This window comes from Vigna umbellata, chromosome 5, assembly GCF_029865625.1.
Source record: "Vigna umbellata cultivar VRB3 chromosome 5, Vumbellata_1.0, whole genome shotgun sequence".
Lineage (NCBI taxonomy): Eukaryota > Viridiplantae > Streptophyta > Magnoliopsida > Fabales > Fabaceae > Vigna > Vigna umbellata.
The window spans coordinates 58,976,222-58,991,476 of NC_142169.1; the positions used below are offsets into that span (position 1 = coordinate 58,976,222).

General features: G+C 33.3%; 1 protein-coding gene and 1 pseudogene across 1 annotated transcript; one reads left to right on the forward strand and one right to left on the reverse strand.

The window, feature by feature from the left end:
* The first annotated feature begins 2,885 nt into the window (after nucleotides 1-2,885).
* LOC124829162 (glutamate decarboxylase 1-like) lies at nucleotides 2,886-9,046 on the forward strand. The gene is made up of 7 exons (XM_047302632.2): nucleotides 2,886-3,054; nucleotides 3,163-3,367; nucleotides 6,908-7,108; nucleotides 7,220-7,434; nucleotides 7,630-7,883; nucleotides 7,991-8,043; nucleotides 8,358-9,046. Exons 1-7 carry the CDS (start codon nucleotides 2,969-2,971, stop codon nucleotides 8,847-8,849), a joined length of 1,506 nt encoding a protein of 501 aa, XP_047158588.1. The 5' UTR covers nucleotides 2,886-2,968; the 3' UTR covers nucleotides 8,850-9,046.
* LOC124829173 (L-type lectin-domain containing receptor kinase VIII.1 pseudogene) lies at nucleotides 8,905-12,852 on the reverse strand (annotated as a pseudogene).
* Nucleotides 12,853-15,255: the final 2,403 nt, after the last annotated feature.

Sequence of the window (15,255 nt, forward strand, 5' to 3'; positions counted from 1 at the left end):
ATTGAAAATATCTCATCGACTCTTATCTCTTTGGTTCATCACCGACAAACATATTCTATCTTTTATGTATTATAATGCATTCTTGAGAGAGAGAAAAATATAACAATTGATACTACTTTCAAACTTTATATTTTAAAAAACACGTGCTTAGGTAATATTATTACTTTTATTTTGATTTGATTGCTCGATGTTATTTTATATACTTTATTATTTGTTTTTTACATATCTTACTATTATATTATTCAGTTTCTAGTTTTTTCAATAAGGTGTTTCATACTGGGAAAAGCCAAAACATTGTTTCATATATATAATAAATTTTCGTAAAACTATTTTGTTTGGATGGCATCATTTAAAAAAAATGTACACATGCTTTACTCACTAAACAGTGAAATAGGTTAAATTAAAAAATGTGATTGTAAAATATAAGAAAAAAAGTTTAATAAATAAAATTGATGAAAAAGTTGATGATAAAGTGAATTGACCTTAACTCTGGTTGACGTGGGACTTCCAACACATACTTTTTACACTTACTAACTTAATTAACTGCATCGCTTCCATGTTTTTATCAACATAACTAAAATTAATCATATTAGACCAGTTATAAAACTCTAACCATATCAACACAATCCAACTTCCTGTACTTGAAAATTCAATTACTCCAACAAAAGAAAAAAAAACTTATACTAAACAAACATTCAATTGATAGCTTTTGTTCTCCTCTATACTAGTTTCACGGACTTGGATCTTAATAAAAATAAAAACCTTATAAATTCGGATTAAAAAATAACTATTCTAAAAAGATTGTAATGTTTATAAAATGAGGTTTAAATATTCAACTTTTTTTCTATTTATAATTTTTTAACTTAAAAAAAAAGAGTTAGACTTCATCTCATTTTAATCACTTCTAGTATTAGACAAATCAACTTACTTCTTAGAAATATGGTTAAAATTATAGAAATGAAAGTTTGATCAAAATATTCTATAATATTTAGAATATTCTATATATATATATATATATATATATATATATATATATATATATTATAAACATTTTTATTATCTTCATATCATATTTTATTATGAAAAGATATAAAATTTTCTTCTTTAATTGTATTTGTAATAACTATCTTTTTTCAAGATAATTAAAGTACTTATATTTATTTCAGCTTAATATTTTTCTTTTTTCTTTAAAATTAAAATCACATATATTTTTCCATATATTTTAAGACTTTAAAACATTTTTTTATGGATATTATAATTTTTTTAAATATTGCTTTTCAGAATTATTATCAAAAGAATGCAAAAGTGATTTTTAAAATTAAAATATAGTTTTAATTAAATTTCTTTGCCATATAAACTTATTAAAATTTGATGATAAACATGAATTCTGTTTATGTAATGTTGTTTGATTTATCTTTCACAAAATATCAAGTTATTCTTTAGACAAAAGTCTATATTTTCGAAATACAAAAGGAATCTTGAAATGATTTACTAAAGTTGATCAAATGAGTGTTTTTAAGTTATAGTTATTTACTCCAGTAATATTTTTGTTGCTTGTATTCGTTTACAATTTGTGTTCAAGCAAAAGAAAAGATCGATCAGAAAAATATATCTTTTACGTTTATTTGAATGTGAAAGTGATGTAAACGGTGGTAATAACGAAAAATGGTATAGTCAAACAAAGTCTACGCTTCTAGATCAATAACAATAAATGAGTGTGAAAGAAATTGAGTATTATTCTATTTCCCCAACAAGAAATACTAATTTTTTAGTCTATGTTTCGTAAGAGGTTCGATTTTAGTTTTACCTTTTAGCTATATTTTATTGATTAATTTTTGAAACTGCATAACTTTGATTCATAGTTAAATAATATCGATGTGGGAATGAATTGTTGATGTTGGAATACTGATCTCAGCCACCTTACGATCAAATTCAAGACTTTAAATATGTGCAAGATATTTCTTATAACACTAGTAAACACAAATACGACAAAATGAATAAAATTAGTGTAAGCCATTAAACCACTTTGGATGTTTGATATATAGGAGAAAAAAATATTTAATGAATTACAAAGTTCAACTACCAATAATAATAATAATAATAAATTCACTACGGGGGTAAGTAAACTATTTTGGTTTCGAAAATTTTCAAAATTAATCGATTATGTTACGCATAAACGGCCTATTCAACTAATATTTTTCAAATTATATATTAAGTAAAATTTGACTAAATCAATTCATTTCTTTATGAGGTGAACTAAGAAAATAACTTTTATTAGTTTAAGATAATGTCTAATGTACTCATAGTATACGGTTTAACATTTCATTTATAATAAAAAATTTATTAAATAAAGGTATTTCAGAGTTAATAAACTAAAACAGATCATTTTCACGAAATATAATATAATTCATAAGTACAATTTTTCAACACAAATATAACAATAAGAACATATTATATAAAAGGAAATTACTAATTAAACGTGTCAAAAAGAAGAATTATACTAAGACAATAAAATAGAAGGCTACTATATATTTAAGGATGCATCAACCAAGGAAAAAAATTCTTCTTTTTTATGTCGTCTTATATGTCTTAGTTGTATCTCCCTCCTACACTAGTATATATACATCTAGTAAGTATTAAAAAAAAATTATCTATAGAAATTATAAATTATTTAACTCAACTTTTCCTCAAATTTAAAAATTAGTATAAAGTAAAATTGTGATAATGCTCATCTACCTATAAAATGTATTGATTGCCATTGCAACGCCTACTTTGAATCAGTACTCAATATATTACATCTAGACAATAATTATATCCGATATGTCGTCTATTGATTGGGTTAAGAATACGTATACCTAATTGTCTTATATAAATATATCCAAAGTCCACACTTCCCCATGTCTTCGTTTCTCCACTCTCCATTCTGAAACACAAACTTTCAATCTCCGACACTCTCACCCTCTCCGACATGGTTCTCTCCAAAACAGCTTCCGAATCCGACGTTTCTGTCCATTCCACCTTCGCTTCTCGCTATGTCAGAACTTCACTTCCCAGGCATGTGTGATGTTGCATATTTTGTTTCGACAGATTAAACTGTGTATGATAGTTTGTTTGTTTGGTGTGGATCTGAAACTAACGTTATAATTTGGAGAGACGACACAGGTTCAGGATGCCGGAGGAGTCGATTCCAAAGGAAGCAGCGTACCAGATCATAAACGATGAGTTGATGTTGGATGGGAACCCAAGGTTGAACTTGGCTTCGTTTGTGACGACATGGATGGAACCTGAGTGTGATAAACTCATCATGGCTTCCATCAATAAGAACTATGTTGACATGGATGAGTACCCTGTCACCACTGAGCTTCAGGTAACTCTCTACCTTCCAAATCAAATTCACAATTTCTTGCCTACTGGGGAGTGGTTAAGTTTTCTTTGACTTTTCAATTAAATAACTGCCTAAATTTTCTTTTAATGTCATTTCTCTTGTCGCCTTTTGAAATTAATTTCTTTTTGTTCTAATAACAAAAAAAAAAAAACAAAGCAGATCTATTTTTTAAAGAAAAATAATTAATAATTAATGGTAGAAAATGTTTAAAAATGTTATATTTCCTTTTTTTTGAAGTTGTTTTCTGTGTAGAATAATTTGAGAAATCAATTTACGTTTAGTAAAGTTTTCTTTTAAATAAGTTATTAATGACTGTAGCGTGGAATATGATCTTTGTTCAATTGTTATATATTTTCAGTTTTGAACACACTGTATATTTTTTTATGAAAACTGGTTTTTTACTAAATAAAATTAATTGTGCTAAAATCAATTTAAGTTTGCGAAGAAAACCTGATTTGATTGCATTAAACGAATTATATGTATATTAATTACTAAAATAGTCAAACTCTTGTAACTATATTCCACGCATACTTTTTATTTTCCATTCTTTTTTTATTTTTAATTTTCTATTAAACGAATCGATATTTGCCACAAAGTGAGTTAAAATAAATTAATAACTCACGAGTAACATTTTAACTTATTTATGCATTACTATAAAAAATGTATACAAAAATTAATTCATTAACTATGAAAATTACTCACTTTAATGCTAACGACAACTTTCGTGATTTGACTTAAATAATAATCAATGTACTTTAGGTTTAGTTCTTTTTTCTTATTTTGTTAATTTGACAATATTATTAATAAAAAGTTACATGAGCTTAGTCGTTTAATTTTTAAAATACGATAATGTGATTACTTGATGGATAGTAAAACTGTTAATAAATAAATATCGAAATTTTTTATTTATACGTGATTAAAATCTAAAATAAATTATATTAAAACTAATTTTGCTTAACTTGAAAACAAAATTCTACATTGAAAAACATTTTGAAATGTATATCAGATCACTCCTTTTCTCCCGTATTGATTGATTGGTCTTTTTCCGAATGCCGTAACCTTTAGTTAATTAGAATTTTCCCATCCATCACGCGCAACAATCACGCCACCTTATTAATTAATTTCACTCTTTTTAACAATTAATTAATTTTATTCTTTTTTAAAGATTGATTAATTATCTTCTTTTACTTAAAAATAATAATAATTTATCAAGGGAAATTCTTTTCTTAAAAAGATATTATCAGCTTTACGAAAATTGAATCTCTTGCTCTTTGGTGAGAAATGCTTGAGGTTAAAAGAAAGAGACTTATTTTTTTTTGTCGGTATATAAATAGTCTCTTTTGGTTTATGACTTTACGATACTTACAGATAATCAAATCAAGCCTTTTGTTTAGCTTTTTCCTTCCCAACAAATTCGCTTTGTCTAGATCATTCTTTTTTATAATTTTATTTATTTTTATTTGATAATTTTTTTATATATATATATAAAAAAGTAATTCGACCTAAAAGGACCACACAAAAAAAGTGAATGAAGTAGAAATAAAAAACTAATGGTTTGATAATTTTGGGTGGCACGTGTTTGAAAGAGACCCTCATAATTTTGGGACAATTTTCTGGTAGGAAAATAAGTCTTGAGAAAACCTACTGGGATCTTTTTCTTCAAACGCTCTGAATATTCTTTTCCTCTTTCAAAATTTTCTTACCAAATCTATATTAGGTATTAATCAACAATTTATTAACTCAATTATATAGTAATTTTAACCTCTTCAAATGATCATACAAATTACAAAAAAACAATAAATAATTTAGGAAGATGGTATTTTTTTATTTTAAGATTTTCATTATTAAAAAATATCACTTTAAAGTAGTTCAAATAGTCTTCTTTAGATATTGACTTGGACTATTTTTTTGGAAACAAAATGGTAGTACTTTACTAGTGATATCTTGCTCGGAATCATTCAGAGACAATGGGCTTTCACTATTCTTTTGAAATGACCCATCCTCATGATGATAAAGCTTGAAGAAAATTAATGTCATGATTGGAAGAAGAAAATAAAACTTTTAAAAAATTGTATTTTTAATTTATTTAATCTAAAGGAAGTGAAACAAAATAAAAAGTTGAGGTCTTCTCACCATGGTTGCTTCCCCTTCTCCTGAAATTAATGGTATGTTTGAAAGTTTCACGTGCAGTGTCATGATTTGACAGGCATGCTACCCTTCAACCATGTTTAGTGTAAGAAAACATTTTTTTTCTCCTGTTTTAGAAAATAATAAATTATAAAAATATGATTTTTAATAATAACTGAAGTCTGTTTATAAATAATTCATTAAAAAATTGTACTTTTGAAATAAAAAAAGATATGATATTAGAAATTTTAGTTATTTATCACACTAAAATAATAATTTAATTAGAACATTATGGTACTCTTATCATAGTACCAAAAAATAACTTAAAAAAAGACAAAAGTTTCATAAATAGTTAATTATAAAGGCATAGCAATTTCCTCTGATAAATTATATATAATTTAAATTAATGATACTCCACGTTTGAAAAAGACAGTGCAACGCACAGTTGAAGATTAATACAGCAGTGCCTCATGTAGCATTTTGTGGTGGCTATGTAACTAATTCATTATACATATCACTTTTTTTTTATTTTAAATATATTAAAATATAGTAATATTTATTAATAAAAAATAGTTAAAGCTCACACACACACGCACACATATATATATATATATATATATATATATATATATATATATATATATATATATATATATATAATCTTTTAAAAGTCAAAAAGAAATTTAAACTTTAAAGGTAATTCTTTTTTAATTTATGTTAAAAGTAGGTTTTGTTTTTCATTTCAAATACTACATAGACAAAAACTAATGTTTTAAAAGTCAAAAAGAATTTTAAAACAATTTCAGAAAATAAAAACATATGTAATCTTAAGGAAAAGGTTGCACTTTTAATGAACTAGATCGGGTTGAATAAGAGTGTCTCTAAGTTACAATTTAGATTAATTTCACCAATATTTTTTCAATCCATCACTGTTTCATTTTAGGAAAAGTCAGTATGACAGAGTGAAACACCTGATGGATTGAAAGTAAAGTTCATTAAAAAAAACACAATTTTAATTATTTATCTGTTCCATAAAATAAAATAGACTTTATTTTGTACTTTCCATAATTTGAAAACATCTATTTCAGTTCTTATATATATACATGAATTTAGTCTATAGGAATAGAAAAAGATTAAGTGATTTTGAAGTATTTTAATTAAAAACTAAAGTTTGTAACATTATCAATTCTGAAGAAGATTAAAAATATTTTATATTTATGATTTCCACAGCTGCTGCAACTGTAAGACTATATAATTCGCATTATAAAAATAGCAGGATTAAACATGAGAATTGAGAAAGAAAAATAGGATTAGTTGGTGGTTTTATGGTTGAAGGGTGCTAAGCAAAATTAATGGTCGTTTATGGAGATTAATTTCTTTGTTGTATGCATGCAGAACCGATGTGTGAACATGATAGCTCATCTTTTTAATGCACCACTAGAAGAATCTGAAACTGCTGTTGGTGTTGGCACGGTCGGTTCATCAGAGGCCATAATGTTGGCTGGATTGGCCTTCAAAAGGAGGTGGCAAAACAGAAGGAAAGCAGAGGGAAAGCCTTATGACAAACCCAACATTGTCACCGGAGCCAACGTTCAGGTACACTTCAAAAATTTTCATTGTTCAGGAAAATCACTGACATGCAATAAGTTCTAGCTTTGTTCTATTGAGTGTGGAATTGGTAAGAGTTTTGGTTCTGTTGGTTTAAAGGTTTGCTGGGAGAAATTCGCAAGGTACTTCGAGGTGGAGTTGAAGGAAGTGAAGCTGCGTGATGGATACTATGTAATGGACCCTGACCAGGCTGCGGAATTGGTGGATGAGAACACTATTTGTGTTGCTGCTATCCTTGGTTCCACACTAAACGGAGAGTTTGAGGATGTCAAACGCCTCAATGATCTTCTTATTGAAAAGAATAAGCAAACTGGGTACCACTCTTTCTCTTTTACTCTCCCTATTTTTAAATGTTCCTTGCTTTAAACATCATGTTTAGATTGAATATGCTGCACCTTCCTTCAGTATCTTCTGATTGATTGAGGGTATGAAATTTTCTGTACTGATAATGGCTTACTAAACTCTGATGCATGCAGATTTTTGAACTGACATGTGAAATTGTTTGGTAGGTGGGAAACTCCTATTCACGTTGATGCAGCCAGTGGTGGATTCATTGCTCCATTTATTTACCCAGAGCTTGAGTGGGATTTCCGATTACCACTAGTGAAGAGCATCAATGTTAGTGGACACAAATATGGTTTGGTGTATGCTGGAATCGGTTGGGTTATCTGGAGGAGCAAGGAGGACCTGCCTGAAGAACTCATCTTCCATATCAACTATCTCGGAGCTGATCAACCCACCTTCACACTTAACTTCTCCAAAGGTAACACATAATTGAATTATCCTGTTTTACTCTATCTAAGTACTACCAACAAGTTCTATTTACTTACACTTTCTTACCCCCAACTTTCATTGGTTTATGCAATGCAGGTTCCAGCCAAGTCATTGCTCAATACTACCAACTAATTCGCCTTGGTTTTGAGGTAATAAGTTTAACCAAGTGACCCAGTTATAATTGCAGTGGGGTTACCCTAATTCCTCTAATTCACATTACAAAAATGAACAAAAGAGGATTACTTGTAATACATTGTTTTAGAACTCTCTTTCACGGTTGAAATTTATTAAAAATCCAAAATTTGGTGGGTCTTATTTCTTGTTTAACGAGTTTCACTTACAATTTTAATTTTTGTGTAAATTTCAACGAATAATGGATAGTGTATTCAAAAGAGTGTTCCTAGCATTTCCCATAGAAATAGCATATTTCTCTACAGACTTGATGTTGTGAATGTGTGTGCAGGGCTACAGAAACGTGATGGAAAATTGCAGAGACAACATGTTGGTGCTGAAAGAGGGACTCGAGAAGACAGGGCGGTTTGCCATTGTGTCCAAAGACAATGGTGTGCCTTTGGTTGCTTTCACCCTGAAAGACCACACTCACTTTGACGAGTTTCAAATCTCTGACCTGCTGAGACGTTTTGGATGGATTGTGCCAGCATACACCATGCCCCCAGATGCTCAACATGTTACAGTGCTTCGTGTTGTCATCAGGGAGGACTTTTCAAGAACTCTTGCAGAGCGTCTGGTGGCAGATGTGGAAAAGGTGGTGCACGAGCTTGATGGCCTTCCAGCAAGGGTGATCAGTAGCACCACCGTGGCAGTCAACACAGAAGAAAATGGCAAAGTGGTTAAGAAGAGTGCTCTGGAGACACAGAGGGAAATCACTGCGGTTTGGAAGAAGTTTGTGTTGGAGAGGAAGAAGCTCAATGACAAGATGAATGGTGTTTGCTAGAGTTAGCTTGAAGAGTGTGTTGTGCCTATCCCTGCCTAGTAGTTTTTCTAATGTATGATTCGGGCAGTGTGTACGTTTTATTGAGTCAAGCCTATCAGATTCAGTTGTTAATTTGATCCGAGGCAAAATTCTAGACGCGATTATCTATGTAAGTCTGGTTCACTTTGTTTTATGAACATGGATTATATTTATCTTCACTTGTCCTAATCCTATTGTTATAAGTTCAAATTATGCGTATGTCTCCCAAAAATTTATGAGAGAATGAAACCTGTTTACAATAGTTATCAAAAGCTACAACTCTTCCTCACAGTATGCCTTAAAAGACTTGAACGTTCTAATCCTTTACAAGGGTCCTAGCATGAGCACACAACTTGAACGTTCTAATCCAGCTGTCCATCATACAAAGCAAATAAAAAAAATAAAAAAAGAAAGGCTGAAGTAGTAAATGATTCTCACTCTAATGTGCCAACAAACAGTTCCAATGTCACCATCCAAAAATTGCAAGAAAAGTCAATGTGACAGACTTGCAGCCATGGTGAGTTGTAATAGTATCACACAGAGAAGCATGGATAGCAACCTAAACAAGGAAAAAAGCACCTTCAAATGTGACAAGAAATTAATTACAAAGTTGAAATTGAAAATTCGGTGATGGTTCCTTACTCTAGATTTTTGTATATGGCAGCAGGAGTTCATGTGTAATATATAAGCTATATGCAGAAGCTCCCAGTCAAGCTCCAGGATAAAAAAAATGTATTTGAATAGATATGTATGCTTACATAAAACTCTACAAATGAATTTGACAAATTTGTAAAAGACTTGGTGCCTCAACATGATACTAAAATATAGGTTACATCAAAACAGAAAACGGAATAAAATTGCCATTTTTTATGAGTGGAGGATATAGTACAAATCCTGGATTTCTAGAAAAAGGAAGGCTACAGAGATATTGCTGTTTAGCATCAGTTAGTTGATTCCAACTTGCTCTCACCTACTGCACACGAATTAGAAGTGGAATAAATGAACAACAATATATGCAAATCAATGACCCTCCCTAGATTGCATGTAATTGCTGTAATTCAACACCAGCATCTTGCATTTCTCTGCACCCAGATCCATTTAATTTAATACAAAAAAAATGTACAACAGAATCACTCTATTACAAACTGTGAATGCTACAGGCAAAATTGCTCAATCCCCAAAATTCTTTCCTTTCTCAAGGCCTTTAATTGTAATGTTATTGGCGTTTACATACATGAACCAAAGAATAAATATCGGTGTATCTACATTTTTGGTAAATAATTAAAAAATTGCAAGATTCCAGCTCTAGACTTCTATCAGAGTATATGTCTGTCACTGAGGGTGTTCTCTGAAGAGGAGGTAGAGATGGTGATCATAGCATTATTACAGTCAGATTCACTATCTTGCAGGCTCAATAAGAGGTGAGAAGTGCTGTAACTAGTAGACGGTTTGGCTCTAGGGACAATAGGCACTTCAGCCTCTCCAAGAAGCATCTGAACTGCACCCCTCATAGTTGGTCTTGCCATTGAATCTGGGTGTGAACAAGCTAACCCAACTAAGAGTACCCTCCTCATTTCCCCTTCTTCAAACTCACCTTCAAGTCTTGGATCAGCTGCCGTTAGCAACTTACCTTCTTGATGCAAACTCCAAACCCGTTCCACCAAATTGCTGCTAACCCCAACTTTACCATTTGCAGCGGCATCTTTCTCAATAGGCCTCCTCCCACAGGCCACCTCAAGAACCACCGCACCATAGCTAAACACATCAGTTTTCTCAGTTGCTCTTCCAGTAAGAACATACTCTGGGGCAAGATACCCCATTGTTCCGGCAGCCACAGTGGCATCAGGAGACTTATCATGTTGTGTTTGTCTTGCTAAACCAAAATCGCCTAACCGAGCATTGAACCCTTCATCTAACATAATGTTACTAGTCTTAATGTCCCTATGAATTACCTGGTTTTCACATTCGTGATGCAAGTAGGCCAACACAGATGACACACCTAACAAAATTTTGAGCCTGTGAGGCCATGACAAAGGCATCCTAGCCTCATACAAAGCCTTATCTAAACTCCCATTGGGCATCAAGTCATACACCAACAAAATCTCACCTTTCTCATGGCACCAACCTTGAAGGTGAACCAGATTACGATGCCTGAGACTCCCAATTATAGACAACTCGGACAAAAACTCACTCTTACCTTGACCACTATGATTACACCTCTTCACCGCAACAGTGTCACCACTCTCAGGCAGCACACCCTTGTACACGGTCCCAAAAGCACCATGACCAATGACCCTATTAGCACTGAACCCCTTAGTGGCAAATTTCAGCTCCTTGTAGCTAAACTCCTTTGGCATTCTAATAATCTCCGACTCAATAGATTGATCAAATTTCTTCATTCGCTTCACCTTCTTAGAATGCACCCAAATGAATGCACCAGCAAAGAGCGCAAGAACAAAAGCACCAGCAGTCACAACCCCAGCAACAGCCCCCACAGTACCGTTCCTAGAAGACTTACTTTCCTTCTGCTCAGGTGCTGAAGTGGCGGAGGGTGCTGACATGGTGGCAGGAGCCGCCGCGGAATCGAAAGAGGAATTGAAACTCCACCACTCAACATTGTGCACCTCCGTGCTACCTTGGGTAGACCCAGAAAACCCCACATACATGAAATCATTAACATACATACCGACATCGAGATCCACCTTCAAAATCGGATCTTTCGGCCTCACAGTCGAGTACGAGACCCACACGCGCAACCCTTTGCTGCTTCCATCGTACTCGATCCACGCGTTCACCGAGTCACCGCTTTTAAGATCCACTCCGACGCTTCCCAAGTCGCTAACTTGAGCCGAAACAACGCTGTTTAAGTCCAACCCCACATGGTTTCCATTAATGTCGCTGAATTCCACGTCCATCAGGGTGTCGAATTCAACAGCGACGAACCCGCCGCCACCGCCTGTGGCGGCGGCGGGGTTTTGCAGACCGAGGAAGCCGCCGGAATCGCCGACAGCGGTGGAGTCCGGCGAGACGACGAAGGCGAGGCCGCCGCCGACGGAGGATGGATTGAGGTTGGTGACAGAAAAGGAGAAGAAAGTGGAGAAGCTCGCCAGAGAAGGGGACCCTTGTTGCCGGAATCTGATGGGGTCAGAGTAAAGCGCTCTGCCAGCAGCGGAGTTTGGGACGGCGGGGTCACCGGTGAGGCTGACGGTGTTGTTGTTCAAATGGGCATCGCCGAGAAGTTTCAGTGTACTCATGGTTAAGGTTCCAAAGTCAAACTGGGTGGCGAAGACAGAAGAACAGGCATTGAGAAAACACAGAAAGACGATGAAGAAGGGCGTTTGAGGTGGCGGCATTGGGGAACGAAGATGGGTGGTCTGATTCGGTGATGCCGAGGAAACAGTGAAAGTAATGTTGTTAGAATGATTAAGGATGTTGTCTTTGTTCTTGACGAGTTTAATTACCTTGAAGGGGTGGGAGTAATGGTGCTGAGTGTGTTTTTGTTACGTTGTGTATAATTGATTGAGTTCCAAATGCAGAAAAGAAGTATGGGGGAAAGTGTTGAACGGAAGAAGGAAACAAAGGAATAATAATGGCAGAAAATTCAAAGGAGAGTGTGGAGCAGACAGTGTGTGAGAGGTGGGTCTGCACTTTCTCGCACTCATAACGGTTATGTGTTTCACCCTCACAATAACAATTAAAAAATGTGTACAACAGTGCTTTCTATTTTTCTCTAACAGTTGAAAAACAGGGACAAATGCATAGTTTACGTGTTGTTGTAAAAGAGTTTCATAGTTAGGTGAGTGATATCATAATGTAGTTTGAGTTTTGGCGTAAATATATCATCATGACTCAGGAAATAGTGATGCCTCTACTCGATTAGGTGGTTGTTAGATTCTGAATCAGTCTTCTTTGGTGATAGGTAATGTAAAACTTTCTGACATTCCTACTTAGAAACAACACACGTATATACCATACATGTATACATATACATGCTTATATACATATATACATATATATATATATATATATATATATATATATATATATGTTTTAGTAAAGTTGACCAACAACACTGTCCCGCTCTTCTTTTCCCAGTAAAATAGATCGAGAATACTGTTTTGCTATTTCTTTTTTTCGCTTCCAACATCTTATATTTTTTTATAAAGAGGTCTATTTTTTTTTAACTTAAATTTTTACATGTTTATTGTAATAATGAACTATTAAGATAAGTGCAGTATGATCCTAGTTACTACAAAATTTGAGTAAGAATCGTATTAGTAACTGGCATTAAATAATTAAGCGATTGGACAAAGATAACGGCTTCGGATAAAAAATTGACACAGTCATCGCCCATGAAAAAAGACAATGACATGAGCGTGATTCGCTACTATCGTACTTATGTTCTTTCTAATTTTAATGAAAAATCTTCTGTTCGAATAGTGCAGAAAACAAGTTAAATTAGATTAAAAAATTAATAACTTATGAGTCAGATTAATGGTTTAAATAGACCTAAGTCAAATTAAATAATTTATAAAAAACAATTTTAATTTAAAAATTAGAAACTGATATTTTTTTATTAAAGTATGTGATATAGTTTATACATCGAATAAGAATATTTAAAAATTAAATAGAAAAAATATAAATAATGTGTTTGTCATTTAGAACTCAACAGTCAAAGAAAAAAAATTAAAGGGTAACTAAGATTTCATGTTTGAATTTGGTAATTTGAAAAGGAGATGGAATAAATATCACAAATTGTTCTCATTGTTTTAGTCAATTTAAAAATTAAATATTATTCATTCTTATCAAAATAAGAGGTTTAGTTCAATTAAGTCTCTGTAAGCATAATTCTTTTTTGTCATCAAGAGTCAACATTAACGTGAGGCACATCATGTAACGTCCCAAATATATACATCATGCATATATAATAAAGACGTCATCATGCATAATATAGGAAAGCAGTCAAGAGTATTTAAGGATTACAGTCATCCTCAGAATAGTGCGGAAATTGACAATACGATTATTGGAATCTCCCGTGAAAAACACGGAAAATTTAAAACTTAAAATACACACAAATGTAATTAAACGAGTTCACGAAATAAGAATTAGTGAAGCTAGGTTGCAGCATTGCCGTCTCCATCAAGAGCTGCTCCCAAGGTATCCTCCCCGCCATCTGCTCCCATCCAAGTGGATGATCATCGCCAAATAACATATCCAAATTGGCACACAACACAAACAATGCAAGGGTGAGCTAGATATAAAAACATGTTATCTCCTAGCACAATTAATTCATGAAATCATTCATAGGTTCATATAAAATAACAATTTAAAGCATACTCATTGATCCATATTCACACACTCCCATGACATGTAAACATTCATCCAAACATGGTAAACTAACATCACAAGACTTGTTACTTTATACCCGACTCGTCCGGACTAGAATGATTACCGAGCTATGGCGGGTCTTGCACTCGTGGTGGTTTTATAGAACTTGAGCACTACCGCTCTGGCACTACCGCCTGGTGAAACTTTGGGGCACCCCCGCCCGACCACAATCACGAGGTTAATCCGTTATCACTCACCTTGGATCATATGGAAGCACCCAAGACTAGGACCTCCTGCTACTCCTCACCACATGGTTCAATCCTCTCTACATGAGAAGAAAGACCATTGGAGCTTCAGGATGACCCCCAAGACTGAGCTACCATGTAATCATTCTATACAACCCCCCAAAACACCACCATGTATCCTCTCCTTGAGGATCATGGAATTACGTCCATGAATCATATTATTACTTTGAAACTTAACCACAATTATGAATATTCCGATACCACCATATTATCACAACAAATCCAACATATTTCATACATTCACATATTTTCAAATAAAACACGTCACAGACAATATTCCAACCATTGGTACACATAATTCAACCCAAGAGCAAAGGAACTTGGAATCCAACTTATTTGTAAAATACTATTTGGACGAGCACTATTCACCCCCCAGGACGAACGCTATTAAGCCAAAAGGATGAACGCTAATTTCCAAATGAACGAACGCGAAATACCGAATGGACGAACGCTAATCACCTTGGACGAACGCTCAACGCACCACTTCTTTGGACGAACGCTCAGCCAGAGGACGAACGCTTAACTCAGAATTTAAATAATACCGAACGCTCACAAACTAAGGCCGAACACTCACAAACTAAGGCCGAACGCTCTCTGCCGAACACTAATTCCTGAATATTATAAGAACGGACGTTATCGGATCCTAGGCCGAACGCTAAACCATTGGACACCATATTGAATTCATCATTGTTTGAACGAGCGTTAAAAGATCAACCATTATCAAGACCGAACGCTTGCAGTCTAAACCTCGAATA